This window comes from Brassica oleracea, chromosome C9 (assembly GCF_000695525.1).
Source record: "Brassica oleracea var. oleracea cultivar TO1000 chromosome C9, BOL, whole genome shotgun sequence".
Lineage (NCBI taxonomy): Eukaryota > Viridiplantae > Streptophyta > Magnoliopsida > Brassicales > Brassicaceae > Brassica > Brassica oleracea.
In genome coordinates, this window is record NC_027756.1 from 17,179,978 (window position 1) to 17,207,578 (window position 27,601).

A 27,601-nucleotide genomic window follows, 5' to 3' on the forward strand; every position below is an offset into this window, starting at 1 on the left:
GTGAAGTTCAGTAAGCGATGGAGGTACTTCTCGACCTTCAATCTGTTCAATCACAGGCTTGTACTCCTCAGGTAAGCCTTGAAGAACGTAGTCAAGTCTGTCCTCATGGTCAAGAACTTTTCCAAGCAATGCTAGTTGATCAAAACGTGTTGTGAGACCTTGGACATACTCATCAATAGTTTTTGTGTCCTTAGTCCACGACTTGAGCTGTTGCAGCAGGAGCTTAATGTGTCCACGCGTAGGTTTAGCGTAGGTAGACGCCAGTGTGAGCCAAACACTTGCAGATGTGGGAGCTAGAGAGACCAGCGGTTGAATGGTTGGGGAGAGTGCACCAAGAAGCGCACTGAAGATCAGTTTGTCTTGCCTCTTCCACATCGTGTACTCTCGATTCGGAGTTGTGACACCATCAGCTGTGATCGTTTGATCTGGTTTGGGTGCCGACTCATCTAGATGAGAAGTGAGCTCATATCCATCGAGGAGGGCATGAACTTGTCGACTCCAGACCAAGTAGTTAGATGCCGTGAGTTTCACGATGTTAGACATGTTGATGTGGAGGAGAGCGGGGTTATTGATCTGGATTGTTTCTGCAGCGGTAGTAGCACTGTTATTGGTAGACATGATAAGAAAGAGAGGGACGTGGAGAGAGAGTAGAGAAAGAAGAGGGAGGCGGCAGAGGAGAGAGCTAGGTAAAAAAAAAAAAAAAAAAAATTAGACTAGCTCTGATACCATATGTGATATGAAGGATGATTTCTATTGATGTATAAGAGTACATATTTATACAGATTACATACATCTTTAAGGGAAAAATATATCAAGCATTTATAGAGTAATAGAGAAAACGTGATACGCAAGTAAGGTGATTGATCTTCTTTCCTTAACACTGCGCTTGAGATGTCTGCGCTTGTTAAGTACCACCTTGCCTTCTCATTCCTTACATGTATAATATTGTAAAATCAGGGTACTCGTCATTGGTCCATGCTTTTAAGATTTTGCAGAACCTCAAAACCTTATGTCTAAGAAGATCAGTACCCATGGAAGGTTTCCCCAGCAGATCAGTCATAAGATCCATCTCGTGAACCACATTCTTTCCAGGGAAAGCGGATTTCTCACTAATACTCCGGAAAAAATCCAAATTCACCAAAATTAGTTGGCAGTAATACAAAAATTGAAAAAAAAGGCTTATATAGAGAAGCAACTTGGAACGGAAATATCCACAAAGTAGTGGAGCTGTATACTATCTTATAGCAACATAGTTCAGTAAATTTAATAAAGAATATATAAACTTACTTTAGGAGAAGAGAAAGACTCTTAGAGAGACATCTTGTTCACCATACCGTTCAAAAGATTGCTGTGGGGCTATCACTGAATGAAACCCCTTCCTAATCCAAAATCACAAATCTTGATTTTACAGTTTTCATTTGCCAGTTTGTTCTTTGGCTTCAGATCTCTGTGATAGACATTAGCTGCAAGTGCAACAACTGAGGTACATAAATTATTAAACATACTAAAATCTCCAGAAATCTCGAAACTAAGTGAGATATTAGGAAACAGCATGAAGCCAATATACTACATCAGTGGGCTAAGTAGCTGAGTAAAAGTTAAGGTTTAAAAGACAATTTGACATACGCTATAATCTGTGGAAGTCAGTGATCTCTAGACAGATATTATATACACATAAAGAGATTGAATGATGAAAAAGGTAAAGTCAGAGACCAAAAGAAAATGAAATACCAATGTGGATGTACTTGAGTACCGTGATAATTGATATATGAAGAATTGGGGATGCTCTCTTGTCAAATAATCATTGATAGAGGAGAAAGCAACTTCTGATTACACTTGAGAGCAGCTCAGTGTGTTGAAACCTATTATAGAAGACATCAAGATCACCAAACATTACATTTGGTACCATAAATCAGAATATTATCAAATATTTGCTAATAACCAAGTCCAAAAACGCAAAGTGCAGATGTTTGATTGGTTAGATTTAGAGTGAGAACCTAATCTTTAAAGATAAACTAAGTTCTTCTTCTCCTTTGTGCTTCCTCTCTGCCTCAATAGCTCCCTCACAAAACGCTCCTCTTCTTCCTGTCTGTCTATGGTATGTGGAAGCTTAGTTGTCAAACAAAAGAACTAAGGATTGAATAGAACATTTACTGGAAAGTTAACCGTGAGAAGACGAACACGGCAAAAATCAACATTAAATTGTTGCTCCGAAGAGATTTCTCTACTTCCAAGCCCCATTTTTTGAACACAGCATCAAACAACTCTTGGATCTTTTCACTCTGTTTCATTTCAATCAATGGGAAAGGATCAAGACGTTTAGGAACGCAAAAGACGGGAAGATGAAAGGAAAACCACAATCGTAAAGCAAAAATATCGATTGCTGACATGGCATTAGTTTTGCATCTGATTGGTTGATTTTTTCTGCCCACGTGGATAGCTTAGCTATTGAGGATATGCAACTTTTAGTGTTGTTAGATGTCATGAATTTGAAAACAAAAATCATTGAACACTAATCAAATACTAATGTGAAAAGTATATAGTTGAACACTCCGAACAAGAACACAAAATAGAATAATCTGTTAAAGGACACATAAGAGCATGAATAAAATTAGATGACTTGGAATAAAACAAACATATTAAAATATTTAATTCAATTTTTTATATAAAAAGAACATATCCACAATTAAACAATCTCAACTATCACATTAAGAAATTTAGTTAACCGCAACCACAATGAAGTTGAATTAAAATAAAATGCATTCCATAAACGACACTCGGTTGGAACATTAAAACATGAACACACCAGAGAACACGTCCATGCTTCTATAGCTTTCTATCAGGACCGGACATTGGTATCTAGAACTAACAAGGAGTCAAGACCGTCGACTATAAACACTTAATCTTGTAAGAGAACTCATAGAAAATGGGATATCTCAAGATAATCCTGAGGGCAATAATCTGACCAAAATAATATTGATTAACAAGATAAACATGTTATAAAGACGAAGAACATGTCTAAGAAGAAGGCAAACAGCAAACAATCGTGGTACAAAATCACGAAAAAGCTAATTGATTCACTATCTTTTATCATACTGGGGAGAAAGTTTCAAAAAAAAAAAATGATAAAATTCAAAAAGTAGGAGAGAGGCAAATCTTTAGAAATGTTCGTTCCTAAACATAGGCACTGGAGGAACTTCTGTAAAATTCCCTAAGACACTTGTCATTGTCTAAATGGCTAATTTTGATTTAAGAGTTCAACTTTAAATATGTAAACAAATAATATTAAAACTATTAATATTTTATCGTTAAGATTCTGAAAAGTGTATACCCACCGTTGGACATGCTCTACTTGATAAATCAGGCCTACATAAGTTTCAATGGGCCCGTGCTTATATATCGGGAAAAAATCTCTAATTATATAAAATAGGTTTTGAATCTCTCCAAGGGGGTCCATATCAGATGCCAGCACATCAATTCAGAAGCTGACGAGTCGACACATGTCCCCATGTGCTAGATGCTGCGTTTCATTTAAATGGAAATCGTAGTGGGCTTTCGTTGGTTGCATTAGAGCATGTCACATGTCCCCCTATGCTAGACGCTGCGTTTCATTTAAATAGAAATCGTAGTGGGATTTCGTTGGTTGCATTAGAGCACGTCACATGTCTGTCTATAAAAAATTGTTCCTTTCGTTTCTTAATACACGGGCTTTTACGTAATTATCTTTGGGCTTTGTAGTTTGCTATTTTAGGTTTAAAAACCTATCCCGATGTCCAATACATCCATCTCCGAGAAGGCAAACCATCGGGGTTCACCGTCTTCTTCGATCTCTGCATATCTCAACCGCCAATGGAGGCCAGTATGGTTCTAAGAGACGACCCTTCGTTAAGAATCTCTAAAATCGAGCTCCATCCGGGTCGTGTTGTTTCGTTTGAGATTCTTCCCCTCAGAACCCGTTACAGGATGCATTAATTCATTGCAATTAACGACGTTCGTAACTCCTTCAACCTACTCCAAGGACGATTCCTCATTCAATGCATCTTTCCTCTACATGTGATTGATCTCCAGCTATAAAAAGATGAGCTTTCATCCCGTTAACAGATCACTCTGGCTCAACGTAAACAATGAATGGAAAAAGTCTTCGCTTTGCATGTTTTACAGTCCAATTCCATCTCACTACTTCTCCAAGAAGGCTCCGGTGAGATCTCGGTGACTAATGAGAACTCCATGTCGAAGAGATTCTTCAAATGGCTGTTTCCTCCTCCTCCGGCTCGACGCATCATCATGAGTCGGCATGGCTCCGTGAAGCGGAAGGGGGCGGCGTGGGTTTGGATAAGATCCGGCGATTCTCCAAGAGTTTCTCTAGAAAGTACGAGCTTGGTTCGTGGCCATTAACCAGCTGCTAATGTTATTCACAAAGCAAATGTTAGTGCTTTTTGATTTGATGTCTTCTGGTTCTGTATTAGTTATGAGATCTGTTAGATTGTTTGTAATTTGTTGTGTAGATTACGACGGCAATTGCCACTGAGGATGTGAAGAGAGAAGTGAAGATATTGAAAACTTTGTCTGGTCATGACAATCTACTCATTTCTATGAAGCATATGATTAGGATCATAATGATGTCTATACTGCGATGGAGTAAGCTCTCTTTTAGTTCAAACTTCCTTGGAGAGTCTTATACAAGTGATTTGTTGTTTTAAGCTATGTCAAAAAGTAGAGATTTTGGATAGAATACTTTCAAGTTTCAAGGTAAGGGGACACTAGACAGTACACTTCAGACGTAGGATTGTTTGCTGTTTGTTATATACTGAACTCGGTAGTGTGTTTTATGTGCAGAGGCGGAAGTACACAGAGGAGGATGCAAAGACTGTTATCATACAAATATTGAATGTGGTTGCATTTTGTTATCTCCTCGGTGTTGTACATCGATAAGTCCAACCTCAGATGATTATAAGAATCTTTTAAGACAGTAAACACTTGGTAAAAATGCAACCAAGTTATTTTTTAACAAAATAGAAGCTTAAAGCTTCATAGAAATGACGATTCGAATTTATCCGTACCCCTGCATATCTATTTACTAATTTGCGTCATTTACTTTACTATAAGTTTCTCTTTCTATTTGCTTCAGATTCGGAGTTAACATCTGGGACAAGCAGCCATAGAAATCTGAAAAAGGCAGCGTTAATATTGACCTCTATGTTACCAACTTATACTCTTTTGTTTTTGAACAACGAAGAGCTTGAAGCCTTATAAAATGGTAAATATCAAAGCCATGTGATGCAGGTTGGTATTTCAACGAGGACAAGGTTTTGGACAGCTTAGTATGGCTTGGATATGTAATTTAGATGTTGGCCAATTAAGTAAACAGTATGTTTATATCAAGGTCACTCTACACAAGTATATATTTCTTGGCATTTGAAAATATGGTTTTTGCATATTGTTATTGCTATATAAGCATTTTGGACAGCTTAGTATAGCTTGTATATTAAATTTCCAAACCCCAAATCCTAGGTGGCATTCTAAATGTCTTCTAAATTCCATTTCAAAGAATTCTATAGCATCTAATATAAAATATAGTTTAATCTAATGGTGTCACATTATTCCATAATTATATAACACTAGAGAACATTATATTAACCAAAAATATTAGAAGTATGTATTCTTTCCTTAAATAAAAGTTACAGAGTTACCTAATATGATTTACATATAAATAGCAATTAATGATTATGAATAATAAAGATTTGATAACAATTTTTGCATCCTTCTTCATTTTTGTTTAAATTTATATTATTAAAAAAAATTAAACAATCACATTAACCATATAATAAAAAATTATATTTTTTCTTATATGTTATATTTTGAATATTTTAAAATGACTTTAAATTACCAAAATGAGAAAACCTTATATGTTATTTTTTTTAAAACGATTTTAAAATACAAAAAATAAGGACACCTTATATGTTATATTTTTCTTATATATTAGAATTTTCTTATACGTTATATTTTGAAATTTTTTAAAACAATTTTAAATTACAAAAATGTAAGTTTTCCTTAAATATACGACTAAAAACATTAAAATGACATGTATCAATTCGATTGTTGATTTGAAAGCTTTCAAAACCATATGGAAGATAAAAGTCAAAATAATTTAATTGTGGAAACAATACTGTTCATTTTTTTCAAGAATGTATTCGAGAAAAAAAATAAGGTTTTTATGTCATAATTTGTTTAATGTCCACTAGAGAACATTATATTAACCTAAAATATAAGAAGTGTGTATTCTTTCCATAAATAAAAGGTACGGAATTACCTAAAATGATTTACATATATATGACAATTAAAGATTATGAATAATAAAGATTTGATAACAATTTTTGCATCCTTCTTCATTTTTGTTTAATTTTGTATTATTAAAAAAATAAACAATCACATTAACCATATAGTAAAAAAATTAGATTTTTTCTTATATGTTATATTTTGAATTTTTTATGCGCAATCCTACTTGTTATTGCTATATAAGCATTTTGGACAGCGTAGTATAGCTTGTATATTAAATTTAGATGTTTGCCAATTAAGTAAACGATATGTATATATATCAAGGTCACTATACACAAGTATATATTTTTTGGCATTTGAAAATATGGTTTTTGCATGTCATTACTATATAAGAAATATATTGTTAACAATAGTTATAGTCTTTCAATAAGTGCAAGTCAGAACATTGAAAGACTTAGAAGCTCAAATGTAGTATTTGCATTAATTATTTTTATTCCATTCTAAACAAATGTTGTCAACGTCAAGGTATAAAACATGACCAGACTATCTCTTGAAAGGTGTTAGCAACCTTCTTGATACCAAGTTCATATTGTTCTTTTCTTTTGATATTTTCTGCTTGATAACATTTTATTTGCTGCAATAAATATGTCGCATTTTTCAGTTTTTTTCGTTTACTAATACTTTGTTTAAACTATATGCTAGCTTTGAGCGAAAGCTGCTTCCAAGAACTTGAGAGTGGACGGGATGAGGTAGCCCGCTTGGTTAGGACTTTGGAGGCCAATTGTCATGTTCACGGGTTCGACGCCAGGCGGAGGCGAACTGCCTATCCATGTCACCCACACGGATATGGACCTATGCTTTAAGGCCCATTTGAATACCCGGAGAAAGAGTCTATCCGTGGGCTGTACCTCCCCTTGGGAATTAGTCTGGGCATCTCCAAGAGTCTGATATACCCTCAGGATAAAAAAAAAAAAAAAAAAAAAAAGGAAACAAGCTACTCTTGAAGATTCATCGACCAGTGTAATTTTTTCAAATTACATTTCATCGAGCCATGAGAAATGCAAAGAAGTCACAGATTTCGTCAAATTACATTGGATGTCTCCAAGTTAGCTATATATATACACGAACAGGAGATGAAAATATATTGACGATTGTAGTTATTTCTCTATCTTTTTCTAGCTTCAAAGAATTTTTTTTTGTTGAAAACTCAAAGAATTTTTTTTTCTCAACAAATAATAGGAATCCTAAATAATATTTTAAAAAATAATAATTATTATTATTATTTACAAAATGTATAGTGGAAAAGATATACATGCATATGTGAGACAAATATCATAATTAGATCCCATACATTTTCAACCAACAAAATGAAAAATCTTAAATAAAATTTACAACACGCACAAAAACCAGGACTATACCGCAATTTATATTAAAATTTACAAGTATCTAACCAACATGGCCAGGCTCAAACCCCAAAAAAGCTGCGATCTCCACAAAAAGAAACATATGTGCATGCAATCAATACTATTAAAAAGGAATGAGTCTTAAAAAATCTACCTATGAAAGTTGTTTGGACAATTTCATTTATCTCATTATTTTTTGGTCTTACCTTAAATTTAGACTAACAATATGTTACCATATATTTCTCTAACAATAATTTATTCAATTCCTTTATTTATTTAAATCCCACTCCTAAATCCTAATCACTACTATTACTATATTTACCATTTTGATTTTTAATCGTAAAAGCATTGAAACTAATGTTTTATATTATCACTTTTATCGTATAATATATGATTTAAAGCAAGAGAAGTTACACGACATATATGTGTACATTCTAACTTCCTCTTTCCTTTATAATAAAGTAATCATATCATATATAATTTTTTCCACCAAAATCTCACATTATATACTAAACTTTCAACCGTCTATAGTTTGATAGATATTTTTATATTTAAAAATGAGTTTTCAAAATATTCATGTTACCTTCACAAAAAATGTAGAAATTCATTGGTTTTGTTAAAGTTAACCCGACTTCGCGATATCAGTATTGATTATTCACGATTTTGAAAATTATTGGTTTAGATATTATACTTTTATATACTTTTCACTTAAAAATGAATCAATACTATTAAGAGAAAAATACTCTTAAAAAATCTACTATAAAAAAGTTGTTGGAGTCATGTATAACTTTTTTTTTTGTTTTGGTAATACCATTAATCATTCTAACCATACAATATTTTAAATATTTTTAACATATCCTAATATTATTCCTTATGATAGCTTTACTCAGAAAAATATTTCATCAACCATGTTTTTGTACATAACGTTAAAAAACTATATCAAAAGGTTGTTGGACCTGATATGGACGTAATGAGTCCACGTATGTTCGGGTATTTAGGATCCTAAAAAAATCGAAATATCTAAAAAATCTGAAAAATATTCGAAACTCCTAACAAATACTAAAAAATTTAAATACCTAAAAATTGAAAATCTTATTCAAAATCAGACACGATGAACTGAAAAATACCCAATTTTTTTTAATTTAAAAATTTACCTGAAATCAAAAACTATAATCGTAAGCCAAAAACTTTAAAAAAATATCCATAATACCGGAAACATATTCGAAATATCCAAATATATCTAATAAACACAACATATTTATGATCGGGTCTAGGGTAGGACCCAGACTCAAACAAAGACCTGCGGGTCCAAAAAAACCCAATAGGTTATCTTCTCTGGACCTGAACTAAACCTATATTTTCGGGTCGGTTCGGTTTTTTTTTTTGATCCGGATATAATTCTCATGCCTAAAAGAAACTTACGTAAAAGTGTACATATAAAATCTCAAATAAACTAATTCATAGATTATATAACTGTTAAAAATTATATTTTTCGATATAATAAGACTTTGTATTATAATATAATCCAAAAATCCGCGCTTGGATCAAAATCTAGTGTTTATTATACATATACTTTAGTTGTTGAAATTATTTTATAATTCACATCCCGCCCGTAGGGCGGACCGACCCTAGTATAAAAGAAAAAAGCCGATGAATTGATCACACTCACATGTATTCTCACTTGAAAGCTTTGGTGTGAAAACTAAAAGTTTAAAACTGAAAGGGAAAGAACCAATTTTGATCTTATGTCACAGAGACGAGTTATCCTACAATAATCTTGAGAACCTCCAGCCCTCGTAGATGACTATCACAGTCAATTTCGTTTCAGAAAATATATACGATATATAATTTAGTGCTTGCTTTTACATCAATGGGAGGAAAATTAATAACTATATGCATTCAGGAAATGGTCCTTTCTTTTTCGTATGCATGATCAAAACTACTATAAAATTGGATCTTTACTACTAGCGGAAGGAGATATACCAGGTTTTGCACAGGTATATACATATATGATACGGCTCATGAACTTCAGAACCGTTTCAACTAACTAGCAAAAGAAAAAAACGACCTAGATGAAAGTATTATGAGAGGATTAACTAAGATGCATGACAAGTACGTACAATGAGTTAGCTAAAGTGTTCAGAATAGGTAGAGATCGATAAGAGTCATCAAAAGCAAGTGAAGAATATTCAGTTAAGATACTCGGAAATAAAGAACAAGTTGCTGGATTTATTGTGGGTGACATGTCTCTTACATATTCTGATAGAGATATAATAATGCATCCTAGAATGGATACATCTCATTGGATAAGTTTGTTAAATCCATCGTACATGTCATTTTAATATCCTTTGAGTATTATTTTTAATAATCAGTAGGCTGAATTGGTATTTTTAATTCTTAGAAGATGATTTAATATTATACAATTAAATCATCAAATCATACGACAGATTTTCAAATTCTTTTCTCTAATGTTGTGTTTTGTTAATGCAAAGATAACACCACAATAAGATAATACAGAAGATAAATCAAAAAGACAATCGGATACAAGCAACCAGCTATGTTTTATTTGAAATCGTTTAAACAATCTATTACAAGACTTGTTTATCAGCTTTACACGGTCTTTGTCAACAACCTAGCAGCTGCTACTGAAGGATTCCTAATCTATCCAACATTGTCTCTCTTCTGGTCAAGTACTTCGGCAACGGTTTCAGCACGACCAAGACACTCTCAAGAGCTTTTCTATCTCTCTATTAGATCAGCCTATGTATCTCTGTATCTCTGTCTCTCTTCAGACGACCTATAGCTATCTTATAGTTATTCTCCACGTTCATGAAACCCTAGTCTCCAAGGCAACATTAATATGGACATCTTTCATAATATTAAATGTAACTTACATTTTCTTAGAATACTCTCTTACTCTCCAAGTCTATACGACTCCAGCTCAACACCTTGACTTCATATGGTCTTCACCACTCAACACGACGTCTGCTTTGGCAACTACGTCAGTGACTACTTCAGAGCAGACATCTTACATCTTTTATCTTTTTTTTTCTGCTATTTTAATAACTTGTTTTCTTTAAAACTAATACTCGAAAACAAACCTAATCTAATTCAAAACGTCAACTACTTCGTCACTAGCTAATATATTATTTTGGTTCGAAAAGTATAGACACAATAATTAATTAACCTGAATAAGATTCCTGGTATCGATCGGTAATTAGTAAAGACTTAAAGAATAAAAGAAAATTAAATAAACGCTAGTGAAAGAAAGAAAGTATGCTTGCTTTTTCAAAGGGAATATGCTTAGCTATTTTTTATTAACATTTTACTATTCAATCTTGAGGTATTCTACCAAACAAGAGAACAACAAATGTAATATAGATTTCTATGATATGTTTTTACTATTTTAGCTAATAAATCCACTTCGAGAATGATAAACAACAGAGAAGTCTATAAATCTACTCTTTTGTCTTGACAACTCTTTAATTCTGTTGAAAAACTTGGTCAGGCTTCTGCGTTTTATATCATTAAGATCAGATATTTTCAATCAATACTAAAATATTGACACGTCGATATTTGTAGCATGCATTTCATAACCCAAAAAGCCTCAGAGTTCTGCATGCATTAATAGCATTTTTCTCCACTAATTTTTAGCTCTCCAAAATTTGATTTTTTCTGTAGATTTTGTTCAAGCCCAACTATAACCATTAAAGAATGAGTTTTGGTCCATGATCCATCAATCATACAAATATTTTTTGTAACCTTACGGTTTGTATAGATGATTGGCTATGTCATTCGTCTGGTTCCTTCACTCTTTTGATGTTAAACTCAAATTATGTTTGGCATTCTGGTTTCGCATTCCTAAAAGTTTCTAAATTGTCCCTATTAATTTATTCGAAAAGTTTACCAGAAAAGGCCCTTGCTTGCAACTAGTTGCAAGGAAGAAGCTGTGAAGAAGCCATCTGTGCAGTTAGTTGCTAGGAGAAAGGGTTGGATGTTAAGATGGCCATTTTCAGTCGAAAATCGTTTTATATAACTTTATTTGGTTTTACAAAGGTCATTTCATAAAATTTTGTTTAGTTTGGTCTTACGATTTTGTGGAGTTCGGTGATTCTACAAGTTGAGGAAATTTTAAAATTTATGTACATTTAACAAATTTTATCGTATATTTTTATATTGATTTCCATAAGTTGTTATTAATTTCTATAGAATTCTATTGATTGCTATTATTTTTATAAAATAATAAATTAATGATAATACGATAAAGGAAAAGGGAATAATATCAATTTTGTTCCTGCAAATTTCACAAAAGATCCAATATATTTGAGTTTTCAAGATTGTCATATAGTTTTGCAGCTTTTGTTGATTATCACCAAAAATAGATTATGCTAACAGTGTTGGATTAACAAAAGTATATTACGCTAATATTTTATGATATATAAGTTTTCATACTGTTTTGCAAAAAAAAATTGTTTATGAATCGTACTGATAAGATTATCAAAAAGTTGTGATTTAAGTGATTGTATTATTCAGTTATGTGTGTTTGTGTGTTTTTATTACAAAGATTTTAAAAATTTTACTAGAGGTTGATCCGCACGATCGTGAAGATGTTGTTTTCATTTTTATGTATATATATTTAAATATTTGTATTATTTTTCAAATACCTAAATTTTATAGTTTGTTTGTTTTATTCAATTTTTTTTTAACTTTGGATATATTAGTGTGTCCCAATCATTGCACCGAGAGTCAAATACAACAGATCCAACATATATGTGTTGCTTTTCCATCAATTTTAGCATTTTAAAGAAATTTTTGATACTATGTTGAATGCACAAATTGTTTGACAATAAGTATAGCGTACCCCCTAATTCAACCTAGAGATCGAGGAAATTCAATAAAACAAATATTCATGTCACTTGCGTGATAAGCATGAAACCATAGCAAGGATAATGTGATTATCACGTTTCACAATTTTACTGTTTACATATGTTATAGTCTTATGAAATATTTGTTGCTTTAACTTGATTTATTATGATTATCACGCACACATTTTATTTATATCAAAGTAATAAATCATACTATAGAACGACTTATTTCATATTATTTTATAGAGAGGTCAGATAAAATATTCAGTACCGTATAAATAAGACCAAACACGGGAAAAAAATCATAGAAGATTGCAGACTTAATAAACAAAACTTTTGAGTTTTCAAGAAATTAACGCACTGTCTATTGCAAGAGATGCAGTCCATTTAGCTGTACACAGTCGGAGTATTATAAATGGTATAAGAGCCAAATCCAATATAGAGTTACACTAATATGAGTGACGATCCTAGAGCGCAATGAGAACGTTATGTTTTGTGAGGAGTGATTGTAATATTCTTGTTTGTGATATACGTTAAAAAGTTCAAGAGAATTGATTTACATAACTATTTTTAAAGTGTATTTATCATTTCGGATATGTATCCAAAGAGAAATTTAGAAATAAGTGTGCTTTATCTTGAGTATTCAATAGATGGATGATCTATTGAAAAATTTCATAATCTCGTGTGAGTGAGATCAAACCACGAAAAAAGTTCACATGACAATTGTAAGATCATAAATAAACAAAATTTTTGAATTTCCAAAAAAACTAATGTTTTGTCTACGGGTCAAGTAGCAAACATGAAAAATACACTAGCCGTAGGTGGTCGGACCATTATAGTATTATTTGTTCCTTTGGAACAATGAATATTCTCTGGTAAATCATATATTACCATATTTTCTATTTAAAGATTATCTAAATATTAAATATTAGATTTACATTTTATAGTTCGATGAATTTAAACTTAAATTTTGATAAATTACAAAACCTCAAATTTAAAATGTAAATGTAAATTTTAAATATGTGTATGCGTGTCATGATCATGTTTAAAGTATATAAACGGCATGTGTTACACTGCTATAGTGACTTTATATTATTACTAATTATACAAAAGTTTTTTTTCGCGGCTAACAAATGTATATTAACTACTCTAAACCCCAATGGATTATATAATAATAAGAAGCAGGCTATCACGTCTCTCTCTCTCTCTCTCTCTCTCTCTCTCTCTCTCTCTCTACTGCTCCTTCTGCTTCTGTATAAATTTGCCACCTCATATCCTCTCTCTCATGCTTTCCTCTAATTCTCCATAGAAGTTCTAAATCTCCTTCAAAGCTGATGAAGGTTAATATTGCTTACTTCTATCGAATTTATTTTATACCTTATCATGTTGGATTTTTTTAGCTTTAAAATTTATTTAGTTCTCATTCTTTTGTCTTTTACACAATTTCATCCATACATAGCTCAAATACTAATAATAAAAAGCGATACAATGGCCACTAAAAATTTACAACGTTCTTTGCTGATAAAAAAAGTACGTAGCATAATCTTATAGAACTTACAAGTTATATATTTTTCATACAAATAAGAACGTAGCATAATCTTTCTAACAACTTTTTTACAACTAAAAAAAATATATATATATATATATATATTTGTGAACATTTTTCTCGTACATACAAATTTGGGTTATACAAAACACATAAGCTGATGAACTGAAATCTTGAATTTTTTACCTCGCTTGGTCAGGCTCAAGGAATGCCTGAAAAGCAACTAGGAGTGCTTAAGGCACTTGATGTTGCGAAGACGCAACTGTACCATTTCACGGCGATTCTCATTGCTGGAATGGGTTTCTTTACTGATGCCTACGATCTCTTCTGTGTCTCTCTGGTGACCAAACTCCTTGGCCGCATCTACTACTGTTGGGAAAATTATCCAATATCGATGAGATGAAGATGGTATTAGACAACTAGAAAATTTAAGAAGAAGACTCTTAATATTTAGGAAAGGGTTTACTACAAAGATTTTGTTTTTGGAAACTCTCTCTTACAAATATTTTCTCTCTTTGTTTTTCTTGATTCTTGGATGATTACAAATGGTGCTAAGCACCCCTATTTATACAAGTGAAGGAGCACACTCCAACAAGTTCTAGATTTCTCTAAATTATTATTTATTTCAAAATATCTAACTCCATAACTTTCTCTCTTCTTCTACACAATTCTTCTTCTATACTTCTCCACTTTTCTCTAGATGTTTCTTCTTCTTGGACTAAGGCTTGATTATGATTTGATTAGTTTTGGGCTTAAATAGGGAAATCCAACAAATCTCCCCCTTCCCGATTTAGCCCGAAACAGTCGCCATGCCTGTGCCTTTGCAGCAATCTTCAAACTTCTTGATCGGTAATACTTTGGTCATAAAGTCTGACCAATTTTCGTCGGTGTGTACCTTTGTGAGATGTATGAGCTTCTCTTCCAGAACTTCTCGGATCCAGTGATGTCGGATATCAATGTGCTTTGAGCGAGAGTGAAACGTTGGATTCTTTGCTAAGTGAATAGCACTTTGGTTGTCACATAGCATGTTGTACTTGTCTTGCTTTACTCTCAACTCAAGCAAGAAGTTCTTCATCCATAGCATCTCCTTGCATGCTTCCGTTGCTGCGATGTACTCCGCTTCCGTTGTGGATAAGGCAACACACTTTTGTAATTTCGATTGCCAGGAAACAGCTCCCCCTGCAAAGGTAGTCACAAATCCTGATGTTGATTTCCTTGAATCTTTATCACCAGCCCAATCTGCATCGGTGTAACCGTTCAGCTCCAATTTTCCATTGCCAAAACATAGACACTTCTTCGTTGTGCCTCGTAGATAGCGTAGGATCCACTTAACTGCTTTCCAATGCTCCTTTCCTGGATTCGCTAGAAAGCGACTCACAACTCCTACTGCATAGGCAATGTCCGGTCTGGTGCACACCATAGCATACATGAGACTGCCCACTGCTGATGCATATGGGGTAGTCTTCATTTCTTCTTTCTCTTTCTCACTTGTTGGACTTTGCTCCGAACATAACTTGAAATGTCCACCAAGTGGAGTGTTCACTGGCTTTGCCTTATTCATGTTGAATCTCTCCAACACCCTTTCAACATATCGTTCTTGGGATAACCACAAAAGCTTCTTTGGTCTATCCCGAGTGATTTTCATTCCAAGAATCTGTCTCGCTTGCCCCAAATCTTTCATTGCAAAGGACTCTCCTAGGTCATTCTTCAATGCGGCTATTTTGTTGCGATCTTGGCCCACAATCAACATATCGTCAACATAGAGTAATAATATGAGAAAGTCGCCGCTTTCGTACCTCTTTATAAAAACGCAATGATCGTTCTTGGTTTTCTTGAAGTTGTGATCCACCATGAAGGAGTCAAACTTCTTATACCATTGTCTTGGGGCTTGCTTGAGACCGTAAAGACTCTTCTTTAATCGGCACACCAAGTCTTCTTTTCCTGGAACCTTGAATCCTTCAGGTTGCTCCATATAGATCTCCTCCTCGAGTTCACCATGTAGAAAGGCCGTCTTGACATCGAGTTGTTCAATCTCCAAGTCTAGAACTGCTGCTAGACCAAGAACCACTCGGATAGAGGACATCTTCACCACTGGAGAGAATATTTCTTCAAAATCTATGCCTTTCTTTTGGTTGAATCCTTTCACAACCAATCGAGCTTTGTATCTTGGATTTGAGCTTCTATCTTCATACTTCAACCTATACACCCACTTGTTCTTCAAGGCTCTCTTTCCTTTTGGTAGCTTCATCAGCTCATAAGTGTGATTATCATGCAAGGATTGCATTTCATCTTGCATAGCTTCAACCCACTTATCTTTATGGGTGTCTCCTATGGCCTCCTCATAGCTTTGAGGCTCCCCCTCATCTGTAAGATTAACGTACTCATCTCGATAATATCTTACAGATGGTCTTGTCTCTCTTCCAGACCTTCTTGGCTCATGTTCTTCCTCTGGCTCCACTTGAACTTCTTCTTCACCTTCATCACCATTCGGATCCATGATTGGATCCCCTTCGCCATCATCTCCAATCACTTGTTCATGATCTTGAGGCTTATGAGAATCTTCATTCCTTACAACCCTTAGCTTTGGTTTCTTTGATTTGTTGATGTCTTCGATTGTTTGATCTTCGAAGAAAACAACATCTCTGCTCCGGATAACTTTTCTGTTAACCGGATCCCAAAGCCGATAGCCGAATTCGTCTTTTGGTGATCCAAGATAAATGCACTCTTTAGTCTTAGAGTCTAGCTTGGCTCGTTCATCCTTAGGTATATGGACAAACGTTCTGCAACCGAACACCTTCAAATGGTTGTAAGAGACCTTCTTACCCGACCAAACTTCCTCCGGGACATCGCCTTCCAAAGGAACTGATGGTGTAAGATTTATGACGTCCACTGCAGTCTTTATGGCTTCTCCCCAAAATGGTTTGGGTAGTTTAGCGTGAGAGAGCATGCACCGAACTCTTTCTGTGATCGTTCGATTCATTCTTTCAGCTAGCCCGTTCAGTTGTGGCGTCTTTGGTGGTGTCTTCTCCATCCTGATTCCATGAGCTTTGCAAAACGCTTCAAAGGGACCTCGGTACTCTCCACCATTGTCAGATCGAACACACTTGAGTTTTTGACCCGTACTTCGCTCTGCTTGGGCTACAAACTCCTTGAAAGCATCAAGAACTTGATCTTTTGACTTCAAAAGGTATACCCATACCTTCCTTGAATGGTCATCAATAAAGGTGACGAAATATGATGCCCCTCCATTGGATTTCTCGGACATGGAGCATACGTCAGTATGCACAAGATCAAGAATATGCTTTCTTCTCATAGGCGTAGATGATCTTCGGAAAGCGACCCTATGTTGTTTTCCGGCTAAGCAATCATGACATGGTGAGAGAGAAATACCTTTCATATCAGGAAGAAGTTTCTTGCTAGAAAGTATACTTAAACCTTTCTCACTCATATGCCCGAGTCTTCGGTGCCATATATCGATGTCATCACTTGCAACGTTTACTTCTTCCTTGCAAAGCTTGGCTTGAGTCACGTATAATGAGCCTTCTTTTCTTCCTCGAGCCATGATCAAACTTCCTTTGGTTAACTTCCATTTGCCACCACCAAAATGACTGTCCAAGCCGACATCATCGAGCTTTCCGGTTGATATGAGATTGAGTCGCATGTCGGGAACATGTCTCACATCCTTGAGAACTATCTTACATCCAGTGTTTGATGTAAGAATAACATCCCCCTTTCCAATCTACTTCAATCCACTGTCAGACAAGCCTGGCTCACTTCCCCCTCACGTTGCGGGAGCGGTCAATGGTGCGGCTCTTTGTGGAACCCTTGCTGGTCAGCTCTTCTTCGGATGGCTCGGTGACAAGCTTGGAAGAAAAACAGTGTATGGTATCACTTTGATCATGATGACTTTGTGCTCCATCGGTTCGGGTCTCTCCTTCGGTAACAAAGCCACGGGTGTCATGACCACCCTCTGCTTCTTCAGGTGAAGTTACAATTATATATGTATGCTTACTAATAGTATCTTTGATATGCTTCTTTTATGACTAGTCAAATTCAAACCTGATATATATTGATATGCATCTTTTTCTGATTAGTCAATTTAAACCTGATATATATATACACACGCACACTAACATAGTTGCCCCAAAAAAAATACACACTAACATTAATGTTTAGGTTTTGGCTGGGATTTGGTATTGGAGGTGACTACCCTCTTTCTGCGACTATTATGTCTGAATACGCCAACAAGAAGACTCGTGGTGCTTTCATCGGTGCGGTATTTGCTATGCAAGGTGTTGGTATATTAGCTGGAGGTTTTGTGGCACTTGTAGTATCTTCTATATTCGACATGAAGTTTCCAGCACCAACCTATGAAGTTGATAGGGTTCTCTCAACGCCTCCTCAGGCTGATTACGTTTGGCGAATCATCGTCATGTTTGGTGCTCTACCCGCAGTCTTGACTTACTACTGGCGCATGAAAATGCCAGAGACCGCTCGGTACACTGCCTTGGTCGCAAAAAACATCAAACAAGCCACACAAGATATGTCCAAGGTCTTACAAATACAACTTGAGGTGGAGGAAAGAGCGGCGGATATCATGAAAGACCCCAGACTTAGCTATGGCTTGTTCTCCAAGGAATTCGCCAAACGACATGGTCTTCCACTACTCGGATGTACAACCACATGGTTCTTGCTTGACATTGCCTTTTACAGCCAAAACCTGTTCCAAAAGGATATCTTCTCGGGTATCGGATGGATCCCAAAGGCATCCACTATGAACGCCATCCATGAGGTTTTCAAGATTGCTAGGGCTCAAACTCTCATCGCGCTCTGTAGTACTGTCCCTGGTTACTGGTTTACGGTTGCGTTTATTGAGATCATGGGAAGAGTCGCGATCCAGCTGATGGGATTCTTCATGATGACTGTCTTTATGTTTGCCATTGCCTTCCCTTATGATCACTGGACCAAACCGGAGAATCGTTTAGGGTTCGTGGTTATGTACTCTCTCACTTTCTTCTTTGCCAATTTTGGACCAAACGCAACCACTTTCATTATACCGGCTGAGATATTCCCAGCTAGGCTAAGATCCACGTGCCATGGGATATCGGCCGCAACAGGTAAGGCTGGAGCCATCGTGGGAGCTTTTGGGTTCCTATACGCAGCTCAGCCACAGGACAAGACCAAGACGGACGCAGGATATCCACCGGGAATTGGAATCAAGAACTCACTGATCACGCTTGGTGTCATCAACTTCGTCGGTATGCTCTTCACCTTCCTTGTCCCTGAGCCCAAAGGAAAATCCCTCGAAGAACTATCCGGTGAGAATGAGGTTGGGAAATGATCATGGAGAAATTGTTGTTTTTGTATTTTTCAATTTTATTATGTGGAGTGTGGAGTTTGTTTTGTTTTTCTTCTGTTTTCACCGATCTTGACGTTATGATGTTTATAAGAAGAATAATATTTCTAATCTTCCGAACGTTAGCGAACTTGATTGGATTCTGTTGGGAAGAAGATGAAGTTGATGTATTTTTTTGAGAGAAATATCTATGTGTTAAAAGTATTATTGTGATGTAAACCATATGTTAGAATCCTAGCTAATAGGTAGCCTAGTGGTTGAATTATGTGTAGATTCAAGTTTCAGTCTTGGGTTTGATTCTCTTTGCATTTAAATTTTTCTTTTTTAATAAATTAACTAAACAATGTATAAGTTCAAAAAAGTAGACAAATCTTAAACAGGTTACCAACAATTAAATAAACATCAATTATGATTTATGAGATAATTGACCACATTTTTAACGTTTATGCTTTAATTTTAAATATTAAAACATAAACTCATACAATATCAAACATATATCAGTATATGAACTCAAATAAAATAAACAAATTAAAATATTTATTTTTCTAGGGGTGGGCAAATAAATCGAATCCGAAAGCTTTAACCGAACTCACCCGATAAAAATGAATCCAGACCGAACTGAATCCGGCATGAATACCGAATGTGCCTTGTTTTAGTGTATTTTGAGTTATCGGTTTTACCCAAACCAAACCCACAATAGATATCCGAAGAAATCCGAAAAGTTGAAAATTTCAAAAGACAAAATACTCTAAAATATTATTACTACTTAAAGTAAATATCTATTAAATGTATAATTAACTCAAATACTTAGCTTTATATACATTTTAGTATTTAGTCAAAGATTAAAGTTTTATGTTTTGACAATTGCATTTGAGGTTCAATTATGAATAGATTTGTTTCCGAAGTTTAAACAATATGCTTTATTTTGAAGTTTAAAAATAATACTAACTTTAATAGACTTGTTTAGTTGCTAATTTAACTTGTTTATGCTTTTCTCCTCTTAACTACTACTTCTGAATCATTCAACCGAACTTTTGTTAACTTGACAAATTTGTAACTAAAGTGTGTACTTTTGAATCATAAACAAGTATTAACCGAAACTCGATGTAAAACCAAACCTGAAATTAAAACGGGTCCAGCCGAATTTACAATGTGCTACTATATCCAAAACGAACCTGAAAAGCCTGAACCGAATCCGATTCATACTTTAAAAATATCCGATTGGGGTCAAAATATTTTACCCCAAAAAACCGAAGCCTGGTTGAATCCTTATCAAATCCGAATGTCCATGCTTTATCTCGCCTATCTTCTATTGGCTATTAACTTTTTCATAAATTATCTTAAAATCTAATAACATATATATATATATATATATAGTTAATTTTTTCTCTTCTTCTGACAAGTAGCAGAAGCTTTTGCGACACGTGTCATCCATGTATTTTTTTTACCTTTAGGTTCTTTTTCTTTTAAATTATGCAATTTGGCCAAGTACTTTCTAATCGGAAAATATCTAATCATTTTCGTACTAACTATTATCGTATGAAGTTTGATAATCTGTTTCACTGTTCACTAAAATGCAAGACGAATAAAGAAATAAATAAAATAATTATATTTTACATATTTAATTTATTCACAACTAAAAATTAACATAAATTTTTGTTATTTTTTTTTATTTTTTAATCATTTTCTATTATTTAATTTATAAATTATATATTTATTTAACTATTAAAAATATAAAACGACCAAACTAATAAAAATAAATTATAGTGCAATACATAATCTAAACATAAAACTTCTACAGCCAGAGAAAAAAAGAAAAATATCATAGTAACACTAACTCAATAAAGGTTTGGAGCTGAAAAAAGATCAACAAAGAAGACTAACCTATATCATTTTACCATAAAATGTTTTGGCTAAAACAAGCAGATGTCAAAAAAAGATAAAAAGATAAAATATGAGACAAAGCTATCTCCGGAACACAAAGGATAGCGATCAAGCATCAGCGCAAAAAAAAAAAAAAGCGGATCAGAAAAAGAATAATCATCGGAAGAACAAAGTCACCACGAAACAAAAATACGCATGTCTAAAGCACCGGAAGCACAACTACCAATTAAGAGATAAGAATCACTTCACAAACTAAGCAAGCACATACAAGGCGTTCATGCCAGCGAAGAATCACAAAACTCTAAATAAAGGAAGCCAAAGCTCAAAAAGACTAACTTCGCACACCTACACCAAGGGATGCATGAGAAGAAGATAAACAACCTGAGAGGGGGAGAATGGAAGCCAACCACCGAGAAAACAAAGCTTAAGCTTGAGACCATAAACAACCTTCCAAGCGCACAAAGCATACACAGGGAAAAACACTATCCAAACCTGGAGTAGAAAATATGGCGAAAGGGAGAGCCACCAGAGACGTGATCAACGATGAAAGGTACATCGAGATGAGAGAACAAAGAGATAAAAGGAGACAATATGAAATCAACAAACCGTGGAGCCATCCTCGAGCTATGAAAAAAAGCATAGAAGTCAGATCACCAAAAACCAAATCTTGAAAACCAAGACGAGCAGAGACTATTGACGACAAACCAGCGACGAGGAAAACAACATCAATGACAACTAAACTCTGACCCAACCCAACGATAGTTTTTAGCTTTAGCCAAAACCTAAGGAAAAAGAGGACTAATATTGACCGAAATAACATACAACGCCGTAAGAAACAACCGCACAACATGGAACTAATATGTCTGATCTATAACAAATAGCAGATAATCTCACAGAAAAAGAAAGTGAAGAAAAACAAAAGCACAGAGGTGAATCTTTTCCCAGTGATGGTGAGAAGCACTGCACACCGCAGAGGTAAACGAAATACATAGATGGTGATGGCTCAAGGTCAAACGATGGGAGATAGTGCAGAAAACATCTAAAAAGAGTAATGTGAAAAAATGTGAAAAATTAAAATACAATTTTGACGCCGTTAATCTTAGAATCAACAAATGACTAAAGACAAACTTATTGAAATTCAATATGTTTTACATCAGAAACTCACTTCACCACTAACAAATAGTATTATACATACAACAATACATTATTAAAAAGAAAAACACATAATATATTAACATATTACCTACTACTACATAACATAATAAAACATCAAATAGTGCTCTTCACAAATAAATACTGACCACATAATTATATCATAAGAAAATCATATTTAAGAATAATAAAACAATATTCCGCGCAAACACCCCCTAGCTATCCATAAATAATATTATATTTTCTAAAAATGATAGCTAATAATGGCAGTTATATTTGCACGACTGTTACTTTACAAAGTCCAATACCTATTTGTCTAGAGTTAGTGAGTTACCGTGCATGTGAGAAATATATTCATTAGAGAAACTCTTCTCTGTCACTTCAGTTTTTACCTCATCTCATTTTCTTTGTTAAGTAACACGGTCACATACGCACATTCCAGAGTTGGAAACCGAGCTATGATACAAAATCTATAAGCTCTGGTCCCACTGAATTGATCTGCATATGATTTGATTTCAGTGATATTGATACGCTCAACTCTTCTCTCATTGATTTATAAAACAGCTAAGAAATGGATTCATCGGTTTGTACCAAACATAAAACAGTATTTAGTTTCAAAGCTTAAAGTTTGTGTTTCTGGGATAAAAAAAAGAGCCAAAGAAGCTAAGAATGCAAGATAGAGAAAAGAGTCTATACCCTTCGGAGTGACCATTTAATTTATTCATCATCCTTGTACGGATACTCCTCAGCGACTTGCTTCAGTAGCTTCACCTGCAACTCATAAGAATCATCCCCTAGAAGAGCATCACGCGCTCACGTCACTTCTGTCTTCATTGACACCTTATCATTGTTTAGACAAATAAAAATTACAAAAAAAAAACAGTCAGCCCAAACACGCAGATTATGTAACTAAAAAATTGGAAGAAAAAATGAGACTAACCATTTCCAAAGCGCCTCTAATGACTCCACTTAAGACGTTGCAGTAGTAAAGACCTTGGCAAGTATCGGGAAGCTCCACTAGAGTGGATTGCCTTCCAAGATTATACTGCAGCAAGTCCCATCCGCATCCAGCTTGACACTGATGCAGTGACCCCCAAGAACATCTTGAAACCCACCTATGTAATAAACGCCTGTTAAACTCAAGTCACCTACTGATCAATAATATAAGGAACAGGTGGAGTCTATGAAGAAGGTTCCTTATCAAAGCGCAGTAGGAAGCATTATGTACGCAATGATAGGTACTAGACCTGATTTAGCGTATCCAATTGGGTTGGTAAGATGGTTTATGAGCAGATAAGTTCAAGAGCATTGGAGTGTTGTCAAGTGGGTGTTTAGATACATTCAAGGTTCATTGGATACATGTCTGTTACAAGAAACAAGGAGAGTTCGTGTTGAAGGGATACTGTGATTCAAGACTATGCAGTGGATGTGGATCGTAGGAGGTTGATAATAATGGAATTGTGTTCACTGCAGGAGGTAACAAGATAAGTTGGAGATCTCAGTTACAAAAGGCTGTGGCTTTCTCAACCACATAGGCCGAATATATATTCACTTTCAGAAGCAATCAGAGAAGGTCTATGGCTGAAAGGATTGGCAGAGGAGTTGGATTTTGGTCAGAAGACAATAGAGATTTATTGTGACTCCCAAATGCCATTGCACTCTCTAAGAATGCAGTGTTCCACGAAACAACAAAGCATGTGGCCGTAAAAGATCATTTTGATGAAGGAGATGATAATTTGATTTGGAAGAAGAAAGGCATGTGAAGAAGATGAATTTTTATTTTTAAAACAAAAATATATATTTAAAATTGAATTTTTGTTGGGTTTAATTGATTAAAAAATATTTGGCTAAAAGTAAACCGATTAAATCAAGTAAACCAATTAAAATCATTGGTCTATGGGTAATTAAGTTCCAAACTATCAATTGGAGGGGAGGGGAGATAAGTCTACAACTTTTATTTTGTGGAGATCTAGTACTTGGTCATAGTTTAGGGATCTGATAATACGATAGTTATCGTGGTAGAAACAGATCATCCACCCTATATTAGTATATAACCTAAAATAAAATAAATAAATTACAATATTTATCCCACCTAGAGATGGATCAATATTTGAACATGATAGTTGAACTGAATTCTATCCGAGAAAAATGAATCTGGACCGAACTGAATTGACATAAATACCTTTGTTCTACAGTATTTTAGATTATGAATTTTATCCGAATCAAACCCAAATAAATATCTGAAAAAACCCGAATCGAACCCAAATAAATATCAGAAGAAACCAAACTACTCAAGAGTTTTACTGAATTCTTGTGTGTTAAATGTCACATACGCGCATTCCAGAGTTGGATCCGAGCTATGTTACAAAATCTATAAGCTCTGATCCCACTGAATTGAACTGTATATGATTTGATTTCAGTGATATTGATACGCTCAACTCTTCTCACATTGATTTATAAAACAGCTAAGAAATGGATTAATCAGTTTGTGCCAAACATAAAAGAGTGTTTAGTTTCAAAGCTTAAAGTTTTGTTTCTGGAAGAAAAAAAAAGAGCCATAGAGAAAGAGACCATTTATTCATCATCCTTGTACGGATACTCCTCAGCGACTTGCTTCAGTAGCTTCACCTGCAATTCATAAGCATCATCCCCTCGAAGAGCATCACGCGTCCATGTCACTTCTGTCTTCATTGACACCTGATCATTGTTCAGACACATAAAAACAATCAGCCCAATAACACAGATTATGTAACTAAAAAAAGATTGGAAAAAAAAAAAAAGGAGACTGACCATTTCCAAAGCGCCTCTAATGACTCCACTTAGGATGTTGCAGTAGTAAAGGCCTTGGCAAGTATCGGGAAGCTCCACGAAATCAACGAGTGGATTGTCTTCCAAGATTATACTGCAGCAAGTCCCATCCGCGTCCCAGCTTGACACTGATGCAGTGACCCCCAAAAACATCTTGAAACCCACCTAATGTTAAGTAAACACAAAGCATGTTACTGCTTCTCATAAGGATAAAACCAAATGAGATAATCTAAAATGTTTTCTCAAACACTAAACAAGTAAGTGAATGGAAAATGCAAAACCTTGGCAATCATTTCAGCAGTCTCCTTGAAATCAACGCATCTGGAAACGCCAGATTTGGCAAGAAACTCATCGATAAGTCTGATTCCAATGTTGTATCCCCTGCGCCATATGAATAAAGGAACAAACTTTTGATCAAAAGTAAAATGCTATGAGCCACAGAGAGCGTATAAGAAGAAGAAAAAGAATACATTTGATCAAGCTGTTTGTTGACTTCGTCGACATCTTCGAGGTCAGTAAGCAACTGGCGCACGATTGCACCATACGTCAACGTGAACAGCTCTGCGTTCTACAAAATTTATCCAAATCCCAAGAGAATCAAGCAATGTCTCTAAAACGAGAAATGGATTCTTAAAAAATCTGAACTTTTACCACGCGATCGATGCTGGAGAAGATGGCATCACCGGAACGAGGACCGACAGGAGCCATGTCTGAATCTCACCGACTACATTAGATACCACAAAAAACTGAAATTAACATCTTACGAATAATCGAACCCAATTGATGAAAGCTAGTTTGCACTTTACTTTTGTGTAAATCCAGTCTCGATATTCAATCACAACTGCGAGAACTACTCAATGGAGATCGATTAAAGATCTAACAAATATACAATAGAAAAGGGGTGTGACAAAGATCGGATCTTACCAAAGAAGGTTTAGGTTCTACTTCTCGTTGTGTTTGCTTTTGATCTGGTCGAGATTCAGACTTCGGTTGGTTCCCACAAGTTTTATCTCTCTGATTCCTAATTTCCTATGGTTTTGCACAGAAACTCGATTGAGTTTTGGTTAATATTTAACCGGTTTCTTCACAGCTCTGGTTTAATGTTTTCCTAGCTAGGGCCTATTCCTAGCCATAAAAGCAAAATATATAGTTCGATATGAACAATTTTTGTGAAACTAGAGAATATAATCTGTAGTTCTTATTATTCATAAACATAAGGAACTCTTTATATATAGGGAATTACACTGTCATAGAATAATAGAAAGATTAAAGAAAGGAAATACAAATACGGAAAGAGTACAAATCATAAACCAATAAAAAAAAGAAAAAAGGTGGCCGACTCTCTCTCCTCTAGACTCGCGGCCGACTCTCTCTCTCTCTCTCTAGCATTGGGCCGGTTATGAACCAGACCGGTTATGGACATCCACAATAGGATTTATAACACTCCTCCTTGGATGTCATAACCATACAGAGTTTGTAATACGCTTTGGATGTTGCCTCATTAAAACCTTACCATGAAAACCCAGTGGGACAAAACCATGGTGAAGGAAAAAGAGTACAACACGTATTACTCCCCCTGTTCTGAACATCACTCGAGGTCTTTCAGTCTACGCATCCCAATCTGATGTGTGAGCTTCCTGAACGTGCAGGTAGGAAGTGACTTGGTAAATAGAGCAGCTGAGTTGTCACTGGAACGCACTTGGACCACTTGGACCTCGTCTGCTTTCTGTAGCTCGTGCGTGAAGAAGAACTTCGGTAAGATGTGCTTCGTCCGGTCTCCTTTGATGTAGCCATCCTTGAGCTGAGCAATGCATGTTGTATTGTCCTCATACATCACGGTTGGTGCGTCCTTGCCTTCGGACATCCCACAATCAACTCGAACATGTTGGGTCATGGACCTCAACCAAACACACTCGCGGCTGGCCTAATGTATTGCCAAGATCTCTGAATGGTTTGAAGATGTGGCCGCGATCATCTGTTTCATGGAACGCAATGATATGGCCGTTCCACCATGTGTAAACACATAGCCTGTCTGTGATCGAGCATTGTGTGGATCCGAAAGATAACCTGCATCAGCAAAACCAACTAAACCTTCTTTGTTTTGGTTAATATAAAATAGACTCAAGTCTTTCGTTCCTTGCAGGTAACGAATAATATGTTTAATCCCATTCCAGTGCCTTTGGGTCGGACATGAGCTAAGCCTAGACAATAGGTTCACGGCAAAACATATGTCTGGTCGTGTATGACTAGCCAGATACATCAAAGCTCCTATGGCACTAAGATATGGCACTTCGGGACCTAGGACATCTTC

At 35.1% G+C, this 27,601-nt stretch overlaps 2 protein-coding genes and 1 long non-coding RNA gene across 4 annotated transcripts in view; 1 reads left to right on the plus strand and 2 right to left on the minus strand.

Moving 5' to 3' along the window:
- LOC106313666 overlaps nt 1-2,325 on the minus strand; it is a 7,629-nt gene extending 5,304 nt beyond the window's left edge. Inside the window, exons 1-4 of the long non-coding RNA XR_001264456.1 lie at nt 1,998-2,325; nt 1,754-1,862; nt 1,288-1,463; nt 999-1,109 (exon numbers count right to left, since the gene is read on the minus strand). This is a non-coding gene — a long non-coding RNA (uncharacterized LOC106313666). The remainder of the gene's footprint in view (nt 1-998; nt 1,110-1,287; nt 1,464-1,753; nt 1,863-1,997) is intronic.
- Nucleotides 2,326-14,292: 11,967 nt separating this feature from the next.
- LOC106314459 (probable inorganic phosphate transporter 1-3) lies at nt 14,293-19,431 on the plus strand. The gene is made up of 3 exons (XM_013752328.1): nt 14,293-14,456; nt 17,830-18,072; nt 18,267-19,431. Exons 1-3 carry the CDS (start codon nt 14,299-14,301, stop codon nt 19,429-19,431), a joined length of 1,566 nt encoding a protein of 521 aa, XP_013607782.1. The 5' UTR covers nt 14,293-14,298.
- Nucleotides 19,432-24,907: 5,476 nt separating this feature from the next.
- Nucleotides 24,908-26,335, minus strand: LOC106315699 (trafficking protein particle complex subunit 3). 2 transcript variants are annotated; one of them, XM_013753501.1, is made up of 7 exons: nt 26,215-26,278; nt 26,097-26,140; nt 25,942-26,014; nt 25,761-25,858; nt 25,572-25,671; nt 25,273-25,455; nt 24,908-25,179 (listed from the first exon to the last, which is right to left on the minus strand). In XM_013753501.1, exons 3-7 carry the CDS (start codon nt 25,996-25,998, stop codon nt 25,057-25,059), a joined length of 561 nt encoding a protein of 186 aa, XP_013608955.1. In that variant the 5' UTR covers nt 25,999-26,014; nt 26,097-26,140; nt 26,215-26,278; the 3' UTR covers nt 24,908-25,056. The 2 variants fall into 2 exon arrangements, with proteins under 2 accessions (XP_013608955.1, XP_013608953.1); XM_013753499.1 differs by lacking the exon at nt 26,097-26,140 and having other exon boundaries at nt 26,215-26,335.
- Nucleotides 26,336-27,601: the final 1,266 nt, after the last annotated feature.

Excerpts from the sequence above, each read along its gene's own strand:
- LOC106314459 (XM_013752328.1), top strand. The coding sequence starts at position 14,299 with ATGCCTGAAAAGCAACTAGGAGTGCTTAAGGCACTTGATGTTGCGAAG. Across the intron at positions 14,457-17,829 it reads AAACTCCTTGGCCGCATCTA|CTACTTCAATCCACTGTCAG; the intron begins CTACTGTTGGGA and ends CCCCTTTCCAAT. Across the intron at positions 18,073-18,266 it reads ACCACCCTCTGCTTCTTCAG|GTTTTGGCTGGGATTTGGTA; the intron begins GTGAAGTTACAA and ends ATTAATGTTTAG.
- LOC106315699 (XM_013753499.1), bottom strand. The coding sequence starts at position 25,998 with ATGGCTCCTGTCGGTCCTCGTTCCGGTGATGCCATCTTCTCCAGCATC. Across the intron at positions 25,672-25,760 it reads AACAAACAGCTTGATCAAAT|GGGATACAACATTGGAATCA; the intron begins GTATTCTTTTTC and ends CATATGGCGCAG. Across the intron at positions 25,456-25,571 it reads CTGCTGAAATGATTGCCAAG|GTGGGTTTCAAGATGTTTTT; the intron begins GTTTTGCATTTT and ends ACTTAACATTAG.